The sequence below is a fragment of the Gobio gobio genome, assembly GCF_949357685.1.
Source record: "Gobio gobio genome assembly, chromosome: 11".
Lineage (NCBI taxonomy): Eukaryota > Metazoa > Chordata > Actinopteri > Cypriniformes > Gobionidae > Gobio > Gobio gobio.
In genome coordinates this window covers 53639447-53654422 of record NC_137104.1, presented here as the reverse complement: position 1 = coordinate 53654422, position 14976 = coordinate 53639447, and the positions used below count along the sequence as shown (strand labels likewise).

General features: G+C 42.4%; 1 protein-coding gene across 1 annotated transcript; it reads left to right on the top strand.

Annotated features, from left to right (window-relative positions):
* The first annotated feature begins 6899 nt into the window (after nucleotides 1-6899).
* tmem42b (transmembrane protein 42b) lies at nucleotides 6900-11298 on the top strand. Its single transcript, XM_079829444.1, has 3 exons — nucleotides 6900-7149; nucleotides 7372-7518; nucleotides 9878-11298. Exons 1-3 carry the CDS (start codon nucleotides 6973-6975, stop codon nucleotides 10016-10018), a joined length of 465 nt encoding a protein of 154 aa, XP_079685570.1. The 5' UTR covers nucleotides 6900-6972; the 3' UTR covers nucleotides 10019-11298.
* The last annotated feature ends 3678 nt before the right edge of the window (nucleotides 11299-14976 follow it).

The window sequence follows — 14976 nt, the reverse complement described above, 5'->3', positions numbered from 1 at the left end:
TCAAAACATCTAAAAGTAATCTGATTACATAATGCACGTTAATGCAAGGAGGCGGGAACCAGCGAACAATAAACAATACACTTTAATCAAATAAACAAACAAACAAAGTGAAAGTAAAAGCGGCAGCCCCTCACGGAAGACTGCCGCACACATACATAAACAAAACCATAAATAAAAATACAACTTAAAATCCAGGCCTAGTCCTCTCTCGTCCGAGAGACGAGGCCAATGCGGCACGCAGCTGGCGCTCATCATCATAATAATGACTGCAGCCTTGTCCCGCTCTCACGGTCCCTCAGCCTCGCTGCTCGCCACAGTAACTTTACTCGGTACATCAAAAAGTAATCTGATTACATAATGCATGTTACTTGTAATGCGTTACTTTACTCGAAACATCAAAAAGTAATCTGATTACATAATGCATGTTACTTGTAATGTGTTACTTTACTCGAAACATCAAAAAGTAATCTGATTACATAATGCATGTTACTTGTAATGCGTTACTTTACTCAAAACATCTAAAAGTAATCTGATTACATAATGCACGTTACTTGTAATTTGTTAATTTACTCAAAACAACAAAAAGTAAATCTGATTACATAATGCATGTTACTTGTAATGCGTAACTTTACTCGGTACATCAAAAAGTAATCTGATTACATAATGCACGTTACTTGTAATGCGTTACTTTATTCGTTACATCAAAAAATTATCTGATTACATAATGCATGTGTCTTTATAATGCATTAGTTTACTTTACACTGTGTTCATTTACAGATGATCAGGGAGAAGCATGGAGATAAAGTGTTGCGTCTCCTCCTGCATCTGTAGAACATGATGAGCTGTGATCTCCAGCTGCAGAGAGTGCATTAATGCGTGTGAATGAGAAGCAGTGAGGGTGACTGTTGTGTAACTGGTGTCATTGTTTCTCTACTGTATCTGTGCTTTCTGTGTGTCGTCTCAGTGCATTACACCAGCGCATCCATTCAGAGAACAAAGCGCTCATTCATGATGATGAGCTCAGGAACTGGACATCAGGAAATCTTTCCCATTTTCCTGCTGTTTTGCTGGTCATAATGTTCAGATTACTTCAGCACACGAACATCTGCTCACAATCACATTTTAAACATAGTTGGTGCCAAGGCCTGAGTATCACTTAGGGCTCATACACACAAAAATATTAAGACTAAATTTAAGATTTATATGAATTGTGAAAGATGTATTATTCTTTTAAAAGGGGTGGTTGATTATGATTTCTGATCTCTATTTAATGCATCTGATTAATTCACGAGAAGGTCAGATTGAGATGATCTTGATGGGTTTGAACACACTGAGCTCGTTCGTGTGGCAGTGAGAGTGAGAGTGTGTGTGAGAGTGAGAGTGAGATGTGTGTGTGCTGATGGTTCACTCGCTCTGATGTGGATCTGCTCTGAAGCAACACACGCCTGTGACAGAGGCTATATTTGGACTCAACACACTCACTGAGCGACGCTTCAGCTGAGGAGGAGCCGTCAAATCAGGCCTATCATCATATCTATCTATCTATCTATCTATCTATCTATCTATCTATCTATCTATCTATCTATCTATCTATCTATCTATCTATCTATCTATCTATCTATCTATCTATCTATCTATCTATCTATCTATCTATCTATCTATCTATCTATCTATCTATCTATCTATCTATCTATCTATCTATCTATCTATCTATCTATCTATCATTCTATCTATCTATCTATCATTCTATCTATCTATCTATCTATCTATCTATCTATCTATCTATCTATCTATCTATCTATCTATCTATCTATCTATCTATCTATCTATCTATCTATCTATCTATCATCTATCTATCTATCTATCTATCTATCTATCTATCTATCTATCTATCTATCTATGTATCTATCTATCTATCTATCTATCTATCTATCTATCTATCTATCTATCTATCTATCTATCTATCTATCTATCTATCTATCTATCTATCTATCTATCTATCTATCTATCTATCTATCTATCTATCTATCTATCTATCTATCTATCCTCTGCTAATAAACTCCTCGTGTTCTTCACACTTTCAGGAAGGATGGCCAATTATCGTGGTGGTCCGGCAGAGACGGTGACCTCTGATGACCTTTAATTGCTTCTGTCTGTAGCTCATGGAAGGATCTTCAACAGAAACACGAGTTGGTGGATTTTCTCTCCCTCAGGCGTTCGTTCTGTCCTCTCACGACATTCATTGTTCAGAGTGTGACTGTGCTAATGAGAGACTGATCTCTAGCGGTTCTGCTTCTCCGAGGGAACCTTCAGACTCTGCTGGAGACGAAAACATGAGCTGATGACCTCGAGCAGCTTGAACCGTTCAGTTTGCTTCATCTCTTTTAGATAGTGCATGTTAAAGGAGTTTTGCAGATTCTTATGACTCGCTCTTTTTATTTGTGAGTTGTTTTCTGAACTGAGACTCATCTGTTCGTTAAACATTGCAGGGGAAGATAAAGTGAAGAGAAAAGAGGAATTAGAAGCTTGTTTGCGACTCTAGTGTCCTCTATTGGCCTCACAGCGTCACTACACCACTGATATACATCCCAAAATAACAGAGATTTCCGGTAAAAAAAAAATTTGCCACAAAAAATAGCATTGAGCAATTCAGAAAAAGCCTTAGACTGTAGCTTCACACATTATTGTACACGGTGCTTCCTTGAAAATAATCTCCAGCACATCTGGATCTTCCTGATAGATGATGCGTTACACTGAACTCTGAACTCTGTTAGAGAGCCACAGTTTATCTGTTCAATAAAACACCTTACTCACCTGATAAAACATCGCTTGTGTACATTTAAAATCCCTCCGTTCTCACCTGATGTTGATTCATGTTTTATTACGAGCTCTGTGTTATGCGTTTCTGTTCTGGCCTATAATTTCATGAATTTATTCAGCATAAATCAATTATACATCATTATGAACAGTTATCTCAGCTTGCTGACATCAGAGATGCTGAACTCTGAATATATGAGCAAAATACAATTATCCTTGCACTTAGTGTTGTTATTTAAACGTAAACTATAAAGTAATTTTAGTTAAATGAAATAAAGCTGAAATATAATAAGATATAAAACACTTTATGAAGACAGTGCACTCTGTTTACTTATGAATGGGAGAAAGTGCAACGATATGGCGAATAAGCCCCGCCTTCTAAACGAAAGAGCCAATCGTTGATTAGTAAAGTCACTGCAGCTGCCGTTAGAAGCTCTGGTTGCTATAGAGACAGGCAGCGTTCTGAGGACTGCTTTGTCCAGGATGAAAAGTGCATTTCTTGTCATAATTAGAGCGTTTTTAAACAAAATGTATGGGACAGTTGTTGTCAGATTTCATTTGTGATTTCAAATATGAAATTTTATCGTAAGTTTGGTGAACAGTTTTGAAGAATTTGATGTTTCCTCATTCAAAGAGACGGAGCTGCACTTGCACGCCTGAGAGGCGTTTCTAAGATGGCCGCCGAGTGACTCGTCTAAAAGGGACTTTGATATTAGGTTAACTTTAAATAAAAAATAGAAATGTTGCTTTGGCGACGAACTGAAATAAAACAAGTTTAATTAAGTGTATATAGAAGTCTATACAATAAGTATTTGATTTGATTTTATAGTGTAGAAAATTCCATAAGGGAATCTAAACAGCATCACTTTAGATCAGAATCTGATTACCATTCATTTCTTATTAAAGTCCAAGTTTCACTGTTGGATGAGAATCTTTAATCTGAGTCTGAGCGTCTCTGTGTAAAGGTCATGATTCTGGGGTCTGTCTGTCTGGGGATGGAGGATCATCTCATTATCATTCACTACTTTCACAGAAAGAGTGGATTTCACTGGGACCAGCCATTTTAAGAATGAAAGAGTCTCTTCTGCTCTTTAAAGCTGTGTTTATTTGAGCAATACAGTAAAATTGTGAAATAATATTCCAGTGTAGATCAGCTGTTCTCTAAGTGAATATATAGCAAGTGTAATTTATTCCTGTGTTCAAAGCTAAATTTATCATCATTACTCCAGTCTTCAGTGTCACATGACCCTTCACTAATCATTCTGATATGAGGATTTTAATGCTCAAGGAACATATATGATTATTACCAGTGTTGGAAACAGTCTGCTTTATATTTCTGTGATACACATTTTATTTTTTAGGATTCTTGGATGAATAGAAAGTTCAAAAGATCAGCATTTATTTGAAATATAATATTTTGTAACATTATAAATGTCACTTTTGATGAATGCAGCTGTTAACTGTCAATCTGTACACTGTATGGCCTTTTTTCGCATATTTTATCACATATTTTAGTAATCATCATAAAATATTCAAAAGCTAAAAATTCATCCTGTGAAAACTGTTGTGCGTTATCATCGAAACGGTCCTTTGAAAACTTTTAGTGGGGTCAATTTTTGTGATATAAACTTTAAAATTGCTAAACTTTATTATAGCTATATTTTAATCTCATATATTGTATAAAAATACAGTAAAATTTCACTTCTATAACTTTCCCAGCTGACAAAAATATGTACTAAGAAACACATCAAAATGTTCAAAGCTAGTTTAAAAAAAAAAAAGTCCTCGGTTGTCCGAACATTATTGCAACGGTACTTTTGAATGTTCTCTGGATGTTCTGAAACAAATAGTAACATTTAAAAACATTTTCCTCTTCGTTTCAGGGAAAACAAAATTAATTCCATAATGCTTTTGTGCTAAGGGTTTGGAACATTATTATAACTTGAATGAACAAACTTTCTATTAATGTTACTGGAAGAACATTTGTTCATAACTTTGAGAGAACCTTGCCAGAACGTTCCCTGTTGGCTGGGATTTGCACTTTAATTTTTTTTAATCACTTCTGCAATACAGTGTCTTAGGTCTATATTCATGAATTACAACCATTTAAATGTTGTCTGGCTATCACCAGGCAAAGCTCAATTTAAGATTGAACATTGGTCTGGAGAGTCTGCTCTGTATTTTCTACTGCACAAGAGGCGTGATCAAGGGGCATAGTTCAAATGACTCAACGGGCAACGATCCATCGCTTCTCTATCCGTCATCGTGTTAAACCTGCCAATAGCGCGCCAGGTGGATAAGCCAGTCTGTGATTGGCTACCACAAAAGTGCAACAGAAGCAGTTGTACAGGTTTCCAGACTGCAGGGCGAAATTACATCGCCGGCAGATCAGGCTGGGTTTACCCAGACTAATTTAAAGGCACAGTATGTCATTCGTGATCCCATTTTTCAAACTTTAGTTAGTGTGTAATGTTGCTGTAAGAGCATAAATAATACCTGTAAAATTATAAAGCTCAAAGTTCAATGCCAAGCGAGATATTTTATTTAACAGAAGTTCCCTTTCAAAGCCTACAGCGAACGGCCGGTTTGGACTACATCCTGGTACTTCCTGCTTTAATGACGTCAGTAGAACAGTTTGTCGACTAACCTCCGCCCACAAGAATACGCGAAAAAGGGGGCGTGGTCTTGTTGCTCCCGTGTGGAGAAGAGGAAGTGTTGCGTTTGTATAGTTTGTTTGTCGCCATGTCGTCGAGACGCTGTTATTTTCATCCCGGAGTCAAATCACCTTTGTTCAGCTTTCCCAGGGACGCTGTACTTAGAGATCATTGAGCGCGTTCATCTCCCCGTTATGGTGAGAGGCGTGACCTTTCCGGGTAACGTGCGCTAAGCTGCTGTCCAATCACAACACGGGAACCGCTGGCACAATCAGAACTCGTTACGTATTTCTGAAGGGACTTCATAGAACAGGGAAATCTTTCAAGCCGTTTTGAGGACAGTGAAAACAGCGGTATACAGATCAGTCAATTGTGTGAAAAATACTGTGTTTTTTACACGTGAAACATGAACACATGTTATATTGCACACTGTAAACACAATCAAAGCTTCAAAAAAACACGAAAAACAGGACCTTTAAGGCCTTTGCACACTGAGTCCGAAATTCGCATGCGAAATTTTCGCGCGTCAAAAAATAAAATCGACCTCACGTTATGTCAATCATGCTTGCACACTGCCTCCGAAACTTTCGTCCGTCAGAAAAAAATTCGGAACAGGTTCGAATATCTGCGTTTTTCGCATCAACTTAAAACCTAGATGCCCAACCTAAAACTGCTGGCAATGGTGGTGAATGAATCGCCAATGCTCAGATACCTACAATTATATATACAAATATTATTGTATCAAAAATACTACTAATATTATTATATACTGGTGGATGGACTCATTATTTCCTCTTTCTTTTTCTCTTTCTAAAAAAAGAGAGGACAAAAAAATCATCCTCACTACTTGAACACGGCATTTTGTATAGTTTTGCGCTTTTTTTTCCGTAACACATTCATTAATATGCATCGGACTCAGTGTGCAAAGACCTTTATTAAGAACAAAGGCGTGTCTTGCCTCTTGATTGGGTGAAGCTTTTATTCTGCCGCGAGCGCTTCCGCTTCTTAAGACTAACTGTTTTGAGCTGGAGAACAATGATCAGTTTCTGTTCATCAATGATCCAAACAGTGTCTAATAAAACACATCAGATATTAAAGCGGTGCTCGTGTTTCCATGGTTACTACTAAATAAAACCGGAGAGTAACGCAGGTATGATGTCACTTGATGGGACACACACAGGCCGTGTCCTGGTTAAAATCGCTTATTTCTCTGGATTTAAACATTCTTGGAAACATTTGGGATAATGTACACAAGCCAACAGAACTGTCCTAGTGGTGTTTGGATATTTTAATCCAAAAATCTTACACACTGTGCCTTTAAATTCAGATTGTCTATGCTAAAAAAACGGGATGAGACAGTTAACCGCATTAAAACGCAGCCTGGACTACAGTTCCCAGAATGCACCTGCGCGCAGTGACGCTGACGCCGCTGGAGTGTGTTCGCAGCATCACGAGCTCGCAGTGCTGGAGAACGAGATGTGATGGGTCTGATGCTGGAGTCATGTTTCCCGGTGTCCTGTACGCGCTGCTGGCGGGCTTTCTCGGCGCCGTCGCGTCCTCCTCCGCCAAACTGTCTCTCGGCACCGACTATCTGAAGGGCGTGTGTGAGACGGGACTGCGGACGTGGGGCGAGCAGAGGAGATTCACGCAGCACAACGACACGAGCGCGTGCGACTGGGTGAGTGTGTGTGAATCGCTGCTTCTCCAGAAAACACCCGCACTGTCTCATCAGCACCACTGGCGCGTGCATGAGGATGATGGGGATGATGATGCTGTTACGTGACAGACACGCATGACCTTCAGCGCCGCGCGCGCACGTGCCGTCGTGATCCCATTAGACATGTACGGCTCCTGAATGCTGCAGTGTATAATGCGCGTTCCGCTCTTTCTCCCGTGACAGCTGCACATCCCTCTCCGGCTGCTGTGTGGAGGGCTGCTGTTCACCTGTAACGCTGTGATGTGGACCTTCCTGGCCAAAGCTCTGCGGAGCTCGTGCTCGTCCACGCGCACCACTGTGACCACCACCGCCTCCAACTTCATCTCCTCAGTGAGCTTTCAGATTAACACCATCTCATGGTGCACTCACATGTTAGGGATACATGGTTTTGAATTGCACACAAAATGTCCATGCATTTGGAAGTTTTAACATAAACAAACTGATGCATATTTGTCAGTCATACATAAATGAAACCTGAAATGTAAATGCAATTATTTTCACTATAAACAGATTTATGCTGATTCTAAGCCCAATTGAATGTGCATTTTTGAAAATGTCATTATTTAAATAAAATCAAATGGATGCACATAGCTATTGAACTATGCCGTGATTTTTTTGGAGTGCAGAAATATTACTTTATTTTCATGTATACATGACTAACAAATATGCTTCAGTTTATTAGTTTGTTTTAGTGCTGTCAAACTGATTAATCACGATTAATCGCATCTAACATGAAAGTTATACAAGTAAAAATATAAATGTGTGTGCATATATATATATATATATATATATATATATACACACCGATCAGGCATAACATTATGACCAGGTGGATACACTGATGATCTCCTGTTAGTGGGTGGGATATATTAGGCAGCAAGTGAACATTTTGTCCTCAGAGTTGATCTGTTAGATGCAGGAAAAATGGGCAAGCGTAAGGATTTGAGCGAGTTTGACAAGGGCCAGATTGTGACGGCTAGACGACTGGGTCAGAGCATCTCCAAAACTGCAGCTCTTGTGGGGTGTTCCTGGTCTGCAGTGGTCAGTCTCTATCAGAAGTGCTCAGAGGAAGGACCAGTGGAGAACCGGCCACAGGGTCATGGAGGACCAGTGGAGAACCGGCCACAGGGTCATGGAGGACCAGTGGAGAACCGGCCACAGGGTCATGGAGGACCAGTGGAGAACCGGCCACAGGGTCATGAAGGACCAGTGGAGAACCGGCCACAGGGTCATGAAGGACCAGTGGAGAACCGGCCACAGGGTCATGGAGGACCAGTGCAGAACCGGCCACAGGGTCATGGAGGACCAGTGCAGAACTGGCCACAGGGTCATGGAGGACCAGTGGAGAACCGGCCACAGGGTCATGAAGAACCAGTGGAGAACCGGCCACAGGGTCATGAAGGACCAGTGGAGAACCGGCCACAGGGTCATGAAGGACCAGTGGAGAACCGGCCACAGGGTCATGAAGGACCAGTGGAGAACCGGCCACAGGGTCATGAAGGACCAGTGGAGAACCGGCCACAGGGTCATGAAGGACCAGTGGAGAACCGGCCACAGGGTCATGGAGGACCAGTGGAGAACCGGCCACAGGGTCATGAAGGACCAGTGGAGAACCGGCCACAGGGTCATGAGCGGCCGAGGCTCATTGATGCCCGTGTGGTCCGATCAAACAGACGAGCTACTGGAGCTCAAACTGCTCAAGAAGTTAATGCTGGTTCTAATAGAAAGGTGTCAGAATACACAGAGCATCTCAGTTTGTTGTGTATGGGGCGGCACAGCCGCTGACCAGTGCCCATGCTGACCCCTGACCCCGCCCAAAGCACCAACAGTGGCACGTGAGTATTCCCTGCTGGCTGTGGCTCTTTCAGCAGATAATGCGCCGCCACAAAGCACAAATGCTTCAGGAATGGTTTGAGGAGCACAACAACGAGTTTGAGGCGTTGACTTGGCCTCTAAATTCCCCAGATCTCAGTCCAATCGAGCATCTGTGGGATGTGCTGAACAAACAAGTCCGATCCATGTAGGCTCCGCCTCGCAACTTACAGGACTTAAAGGATCTGCTGCTAACATCTTGGTGCCAGATACCACAGCACAGCTTCAGGGCTCTAGTGGAGTCCATCAGAGACGGGTCAGGGGGACCAACTCAATATTAGGTCATAATGTTATGCCTGATCGGTGTATATACAGTATATATATATTTACACACTTTTATGTTAGATGTAATTAATCAATTTGACAGCACTAGTTTATGTTAAAACTTTCATCCAAATGGATGAAAATTTGATATGCAATTCAAATACATAAATTTACACCTAAATATTTTTTTCTAGATATGATCATAATTATAAAATAACAAATTAAAATAAAATAATTAATCAGCTTGAAATTAGATTTTTAATTTGCGGATGCAAAAATCATCCATCCATCCAACCAAAAATCATAGAAAAGTCATTATTTATAGATCAAATATCATTGCAAAAACATTTGGGTTGCAAACGAATATGCAAAACAAACTTATTTGTTTTGGTTAAAAATAAATAAATAATAAAAAATATGTTGCTTTAGATAAAATAATAGTTAAATGACAGTCCATTGCAGCATAGAAACGAAGATGCCCTGCAATAATATTAATTTGTGTGTTATTATTAATCTGAGTTGTGTGTGTGATGATTGTGTGTTTTCTCGACAGGCGTTTCTGGGGCAGCTAATATTCGGGGAGACCCACGTGGCTCTGTGGTGGGTGGGAATCTCCCTGACTCTGTCTGGTCTCCTAGTGCTTCATCACACGTCGCCCAACCTCACGCAGTCACACGGCAGCAAGAGCGAATGACCCGCGCTGACCTGCCCGCTCACGGTCTGACCAATGACACGGCTGCCTTCACATCCGCTCACACACTCACTTCACTATGGGTCCAACTGCTCTCACACACACACACACATACGGCACCAGTGCTGCTCGAAATATAACATGCCAAAGATCGGTTTGAACATTTAAAACAACATTTTTTTATGTATTATTATTTCGAAGTGTTAAAACCACTGGCCTACATCATGTGAATCTCAGATGTCCTCAAATCCATAGAAAAAGAGAATCAATATTTTGAATGAACAAAATGAAGGACCATAAAAGCAGGAAAACTCGCATCAGTTACATTTTTTGAGTGAAATATTATTTATGGTAACACTTTACAATAAGTAAGACAACATAATGCATTAACTAACAATGATCAATATCATTTTACAGTGTATTATAAGGATACATTCTTCATTGTTTGTAAAGTAAAGCTAAAGGTACACTGTGTAACTTTTGGCCCTCTAGTGGTTAAAGAACAAAACTGCATGCATTTTGCAGAAGAACATTGTTTTGGTTGTGCTTCGGCTCGGTGCAGATGAATATGATTATCATACGGCTCATAAAATATTCATTAAATAGACTTGGAGATAAAACCAGTTTATATGGACTATCTGAAGACGTTACTGTCGCTTTACACATTAACTCTTACACATTGTATTCTTCTTCATATATTATGTCATTCGAAAGCTTAGAAGCTCAAAATTCATCCTGTGAAATTGAAATTTGATGTTGCGTTACCATAGAAACGGTACCCAAAATTATTTTAGCGGGCTCCTCCCCTATTAGGCGTCGTCAGGTTTCATATTACAAAATTAATTTGAACTACTTTATAATCAAAACCTTTTCTAATGTTGACACGACGCATATCATCGTTAGTTTGTTACAGGAGAATGCATCAATGTGTCACCTGGTGGCTATTTTTGGTATTACGCCTAAACAAAATCTCAATCTTTTGTGATATCAATTTAAAATTCGAAACACAACTTGGTAAGACACATGACTTTGATTTTATAGTCATTTTATAGTGAAAAATATTTTGTAAAATGTATATTTTATATAAAATAAATAAATATTTAGTACAGTACATTTGATTTACAGTACATTTTTCATAGTTTAATTTTTTGAAGTGTTTTCACTTCTGCTGAGTGTCTTCTTTAAAACAAGGCAATCTTAGCTCTATATTCCAAAGCGACCATTTAAATTTGGATCATGCATTTTACATATATTCTCAAAACGGGGAGTGACAGTTAAGGGGTAAAGAAAAAAAAAATCCCATTTTATTCTAGCTTCATGCATTCTTTTCAAAGCAAAATTTTCAAAAGCTAAAAAAATCTAGGCCAAAACGTTGAGAACGCACGTTATATGGAAAATCACCCGTTGGGAACATGCATGTTTTTATGGCAAATCACAGTTGAGAACACGCGTGTTTTTATGGCAAATCAGCCGCCGAGAACACGCATGTTTTTATGGCAAATCACCCATTGGGAACACGCATGTTTTTATGGCAAATCACAGTCGAGAACACACATGTTTTTATGGCAAATCACAGTCGAGAACACACGTGTTTTTATGGCAAATCACAGTCGAGAACACACATGTTTTTATGGCAAATCACCCGTCGAGAACACACGTGTTTTTATGGCAAATCACAGTCGAGAACACGTGTTTTTATGGCAAATCACAGTCGAGAACACACGTGTTTTTATGGCAACTCACCCGTCGAGAACACACATGTTTTTATGGCAAATCACCCGTCGAGAACACACGTGTTTTTATGGCAAATCACCTATTGGGAACACGCATGTTTTTATGGCAAATCACAGTCGAGAACACGTGTTTTTATGGCAAATCACCCGTCGAGAACACATATGTTTTTATGGCAAATCACAGTCGAGAACACGTGTTTTTATGGCAAATCACCCGTCGAGAACACGTGTTTTATGGCAAATCACCCGTCGAGAACACGTGTTTTTATGGCAAATCACCCGTCGAGAACACACGTGTTTTTATGGCAAATCACCTATTGGGAACACGCATGTTTTTATGGCAAATCACCTATTGGGAACACGCATGTTTTTATGGCAAATCACCCATTGGGAACACGCATGTTTTTATGGCAAATCACAGTCGAGAACACACGTGTTTTTATGGCAAATCACCCGTCGAGAACACGTGTTTTTATGGCAAATCATCCGTCGAGAACGTCTCAGGTTACTTGCGTAACCTATGTTCTCTGAGTAGGGAACGAGACGCTGCGTCACTTTAATGACGTAATGGGACGCCCTCTGGGTGTGCCGATTGTCTGAAGCCCTTATAGAATCACGCCAATTGATTGGCTGATGGCGCGCACGTCGCCCCACCTGACGTAGTCACCTATATTAGCGCTCGCGCGCGCCATCTGCTCCTCAGATTTCTCTGCCGAAAAGGAAAGCCTGTCGGCAGCGCGAAGAGCTTGGCAGCGTACGCAGCGTCTCGTTCCCTACTCAGAGAACATAGGTTACGCAAGTAACCTGAGACGTTCTCTTTCATAGGTTCACTCGACGCTGCGTCACTTTAATGACGTAATGGGAACGATATACCAAACACGCCAAGCTAAAGCGCTGCCGTATCTGGCTCAAAGAACACCAGATAACCTACATGACTAGGTTAAGCAGACAGGACATGCGAACCCGGAGCCATGTCGAGATCCAAACTATAGAATCTCACAAAAGTGTGCGGAGAGGACCAACCTGCCGCCACACAAATATCTTCCAAAAGAGCCCCTCTAAAAAGTGCTTGAGAGGAAGCCACACCTCTGGTAGAATGCGCTCTAATATCAAGAGGTGAAGGTAAACCACGCACCTCATAAGCTAAGGAAATAGCCTCTGTCACCCAATGGGAAACCCTTTGCTTCGAAGCGGCAAGCCCGCGGCGGCCAGCACCGAAGCATACCAACAGCTGGTTAGATTTCCTCCAGCTGTCTGAACGGTCAACATAACACTTCAACGCTCGAACTGGGCAGAGCAAATGAAGTTTCTCGTCTTCCTCCGAGTCAAACGGAGGGGGGTGAAAGGAGTGAAGAGTAATAACCTGAGAGCGAAATGACGTGGACAAAACTTTGGGCACATAACCTGGCCTAGGTCTTAAAGTAACCTTGACTAAGCCAGGGGCAAAATCCATACAGGTCCCACTAACAGAGAGAGCCTGTAGATCGCCCACTCGTTTCAAAGAAGATAGAGCTAACAAAAGAGCAACTTTGAGAGACAGAATTCGCTCAGGAGCTGACTCCAAAGGCTCAAATGGAGCCAAAGTTAGCCCTTCAAGGACCACGGAGAGGTCCCAAGAGGGAATACCAGGGGAGCGTGCCGGTCTCAGGCGCCTAACCCCTCGCATGAAAGATGAAACCAGTCTATGCTTGCCTAGCGGGATTTCGTCCGACTCCCTACCGGCAGCTATAGCTGCGACATAGACCCGAAGGGTGGTGGCCGCTGCTCCAGCAGCAAATTTCTCCTGCAGGAACTCCAGAACTGAACCAACCGGGCAGTTAACTGGATCCGCTGCATGAGTCGAGCACCACGACTCAAAGACCCTCCACTTGGAGGAATAGAGCTTCCTTGTGGAGGGGGCTCTCGCATTAGCAATGATCTCCTGAACGTCTGCAGAAAGACCAGCGTTTAGTATCGTTGGCCCTTGATGGGCCATACCCACAACTTCCAAATCTCCGGGTGAGGGTGCCAAATCCTGCCCTGAAGTTGTGTCAAAAGGTCCTTCCTGACCGGTATCTCCCATGGGGAGGAGTCCAGGAGGAGAACCATCTCCGAGAACCAAGTCTGGGATGGCCAGTGTGGAGCCACCAGCAGGAGGCTGGCCCCACTCTCCCTTACTCTGTACAGAACCGCCGGAATCAGCTTGATGGGCGGGAACGCATAGAGTTTCAGATTGGGCCATGGATGCGCGAACGCATCTATCCCCAACGGGGCCGGAGAGCTCAGAGAAAACCAGAGCCGACACTGGGACGACTCCTTCGAGGCAAAGAGGTCCACTTCCGCTTTCCCGAACATCTCCCAAATCTGTGACACAGTTTGAGGGTTCAGCATCCATTCCCCTGACCGGAGCTTCTGTCTCGACAGATAATCTGCAGCGAGGTTCAAGACTCCGGGTACATGGACTGCTCTCAGGGACAAAAACTTGTCCTGAGACCACAGGAGGAGTCGGCGCGCATGCCTGTCCAGGGTGCGCGACCGTGATCCTCCCTGGCGATTTACGTGAGACACCACTGCCATATTGTCGGTCCTGACAATGACATGATGCCCCCTGAGTGAGGGGAGAAAATGCTGAAGGGCCAGGGATACCGCTCTCAACTCCAGGCAATTTATGTGCCAGGAGAGAACTTCCCCCTCCCAGATCCCCATAGCTGGTCTGCCCTCGAATACCGCACCCCAGCCGGTAAGAGAGGCGTCCGTCGTAACCATTTGGCGACGGAAAACAGCCCCCATCTTGACCCCTTTCTGAAGAAAAAGAGGGTCCCGCCACATTGATAGGGCACGAAAGCAGCCGCGTGACACCTTCAATAGGCGAAGGGCCGATCCTGTTGACCGAGCCCCTGAGCGTTTCATCCACCAGAGGAAGGGCCTCATATGGAGCAGTCCCAGGGGAAGCACCGGGGAAGCTGCGGCCATGAGACCCAGGAGCCTGCGACACGTACCCACAGAAACATGATGGCCTAGCCTGAAGCGGACCAAGCATGTTGTGATACTGGAAATCCGAGCAGGGGCCAAACGGGCCTGCATCGGAACGGAGTCCAGACGAACACCTAAGAAGGTGGTCTGCTGAGCCGGAGTAAGAACGCTCTTGTCTGTGTTCACTCTCAAGCCAAGAGATTGAACGTGTCGAAGAACGACATCTCTGTGATGACAGGCTAACTCCCTGGAGTGGGCCAAAATGAGCCAGTCGTC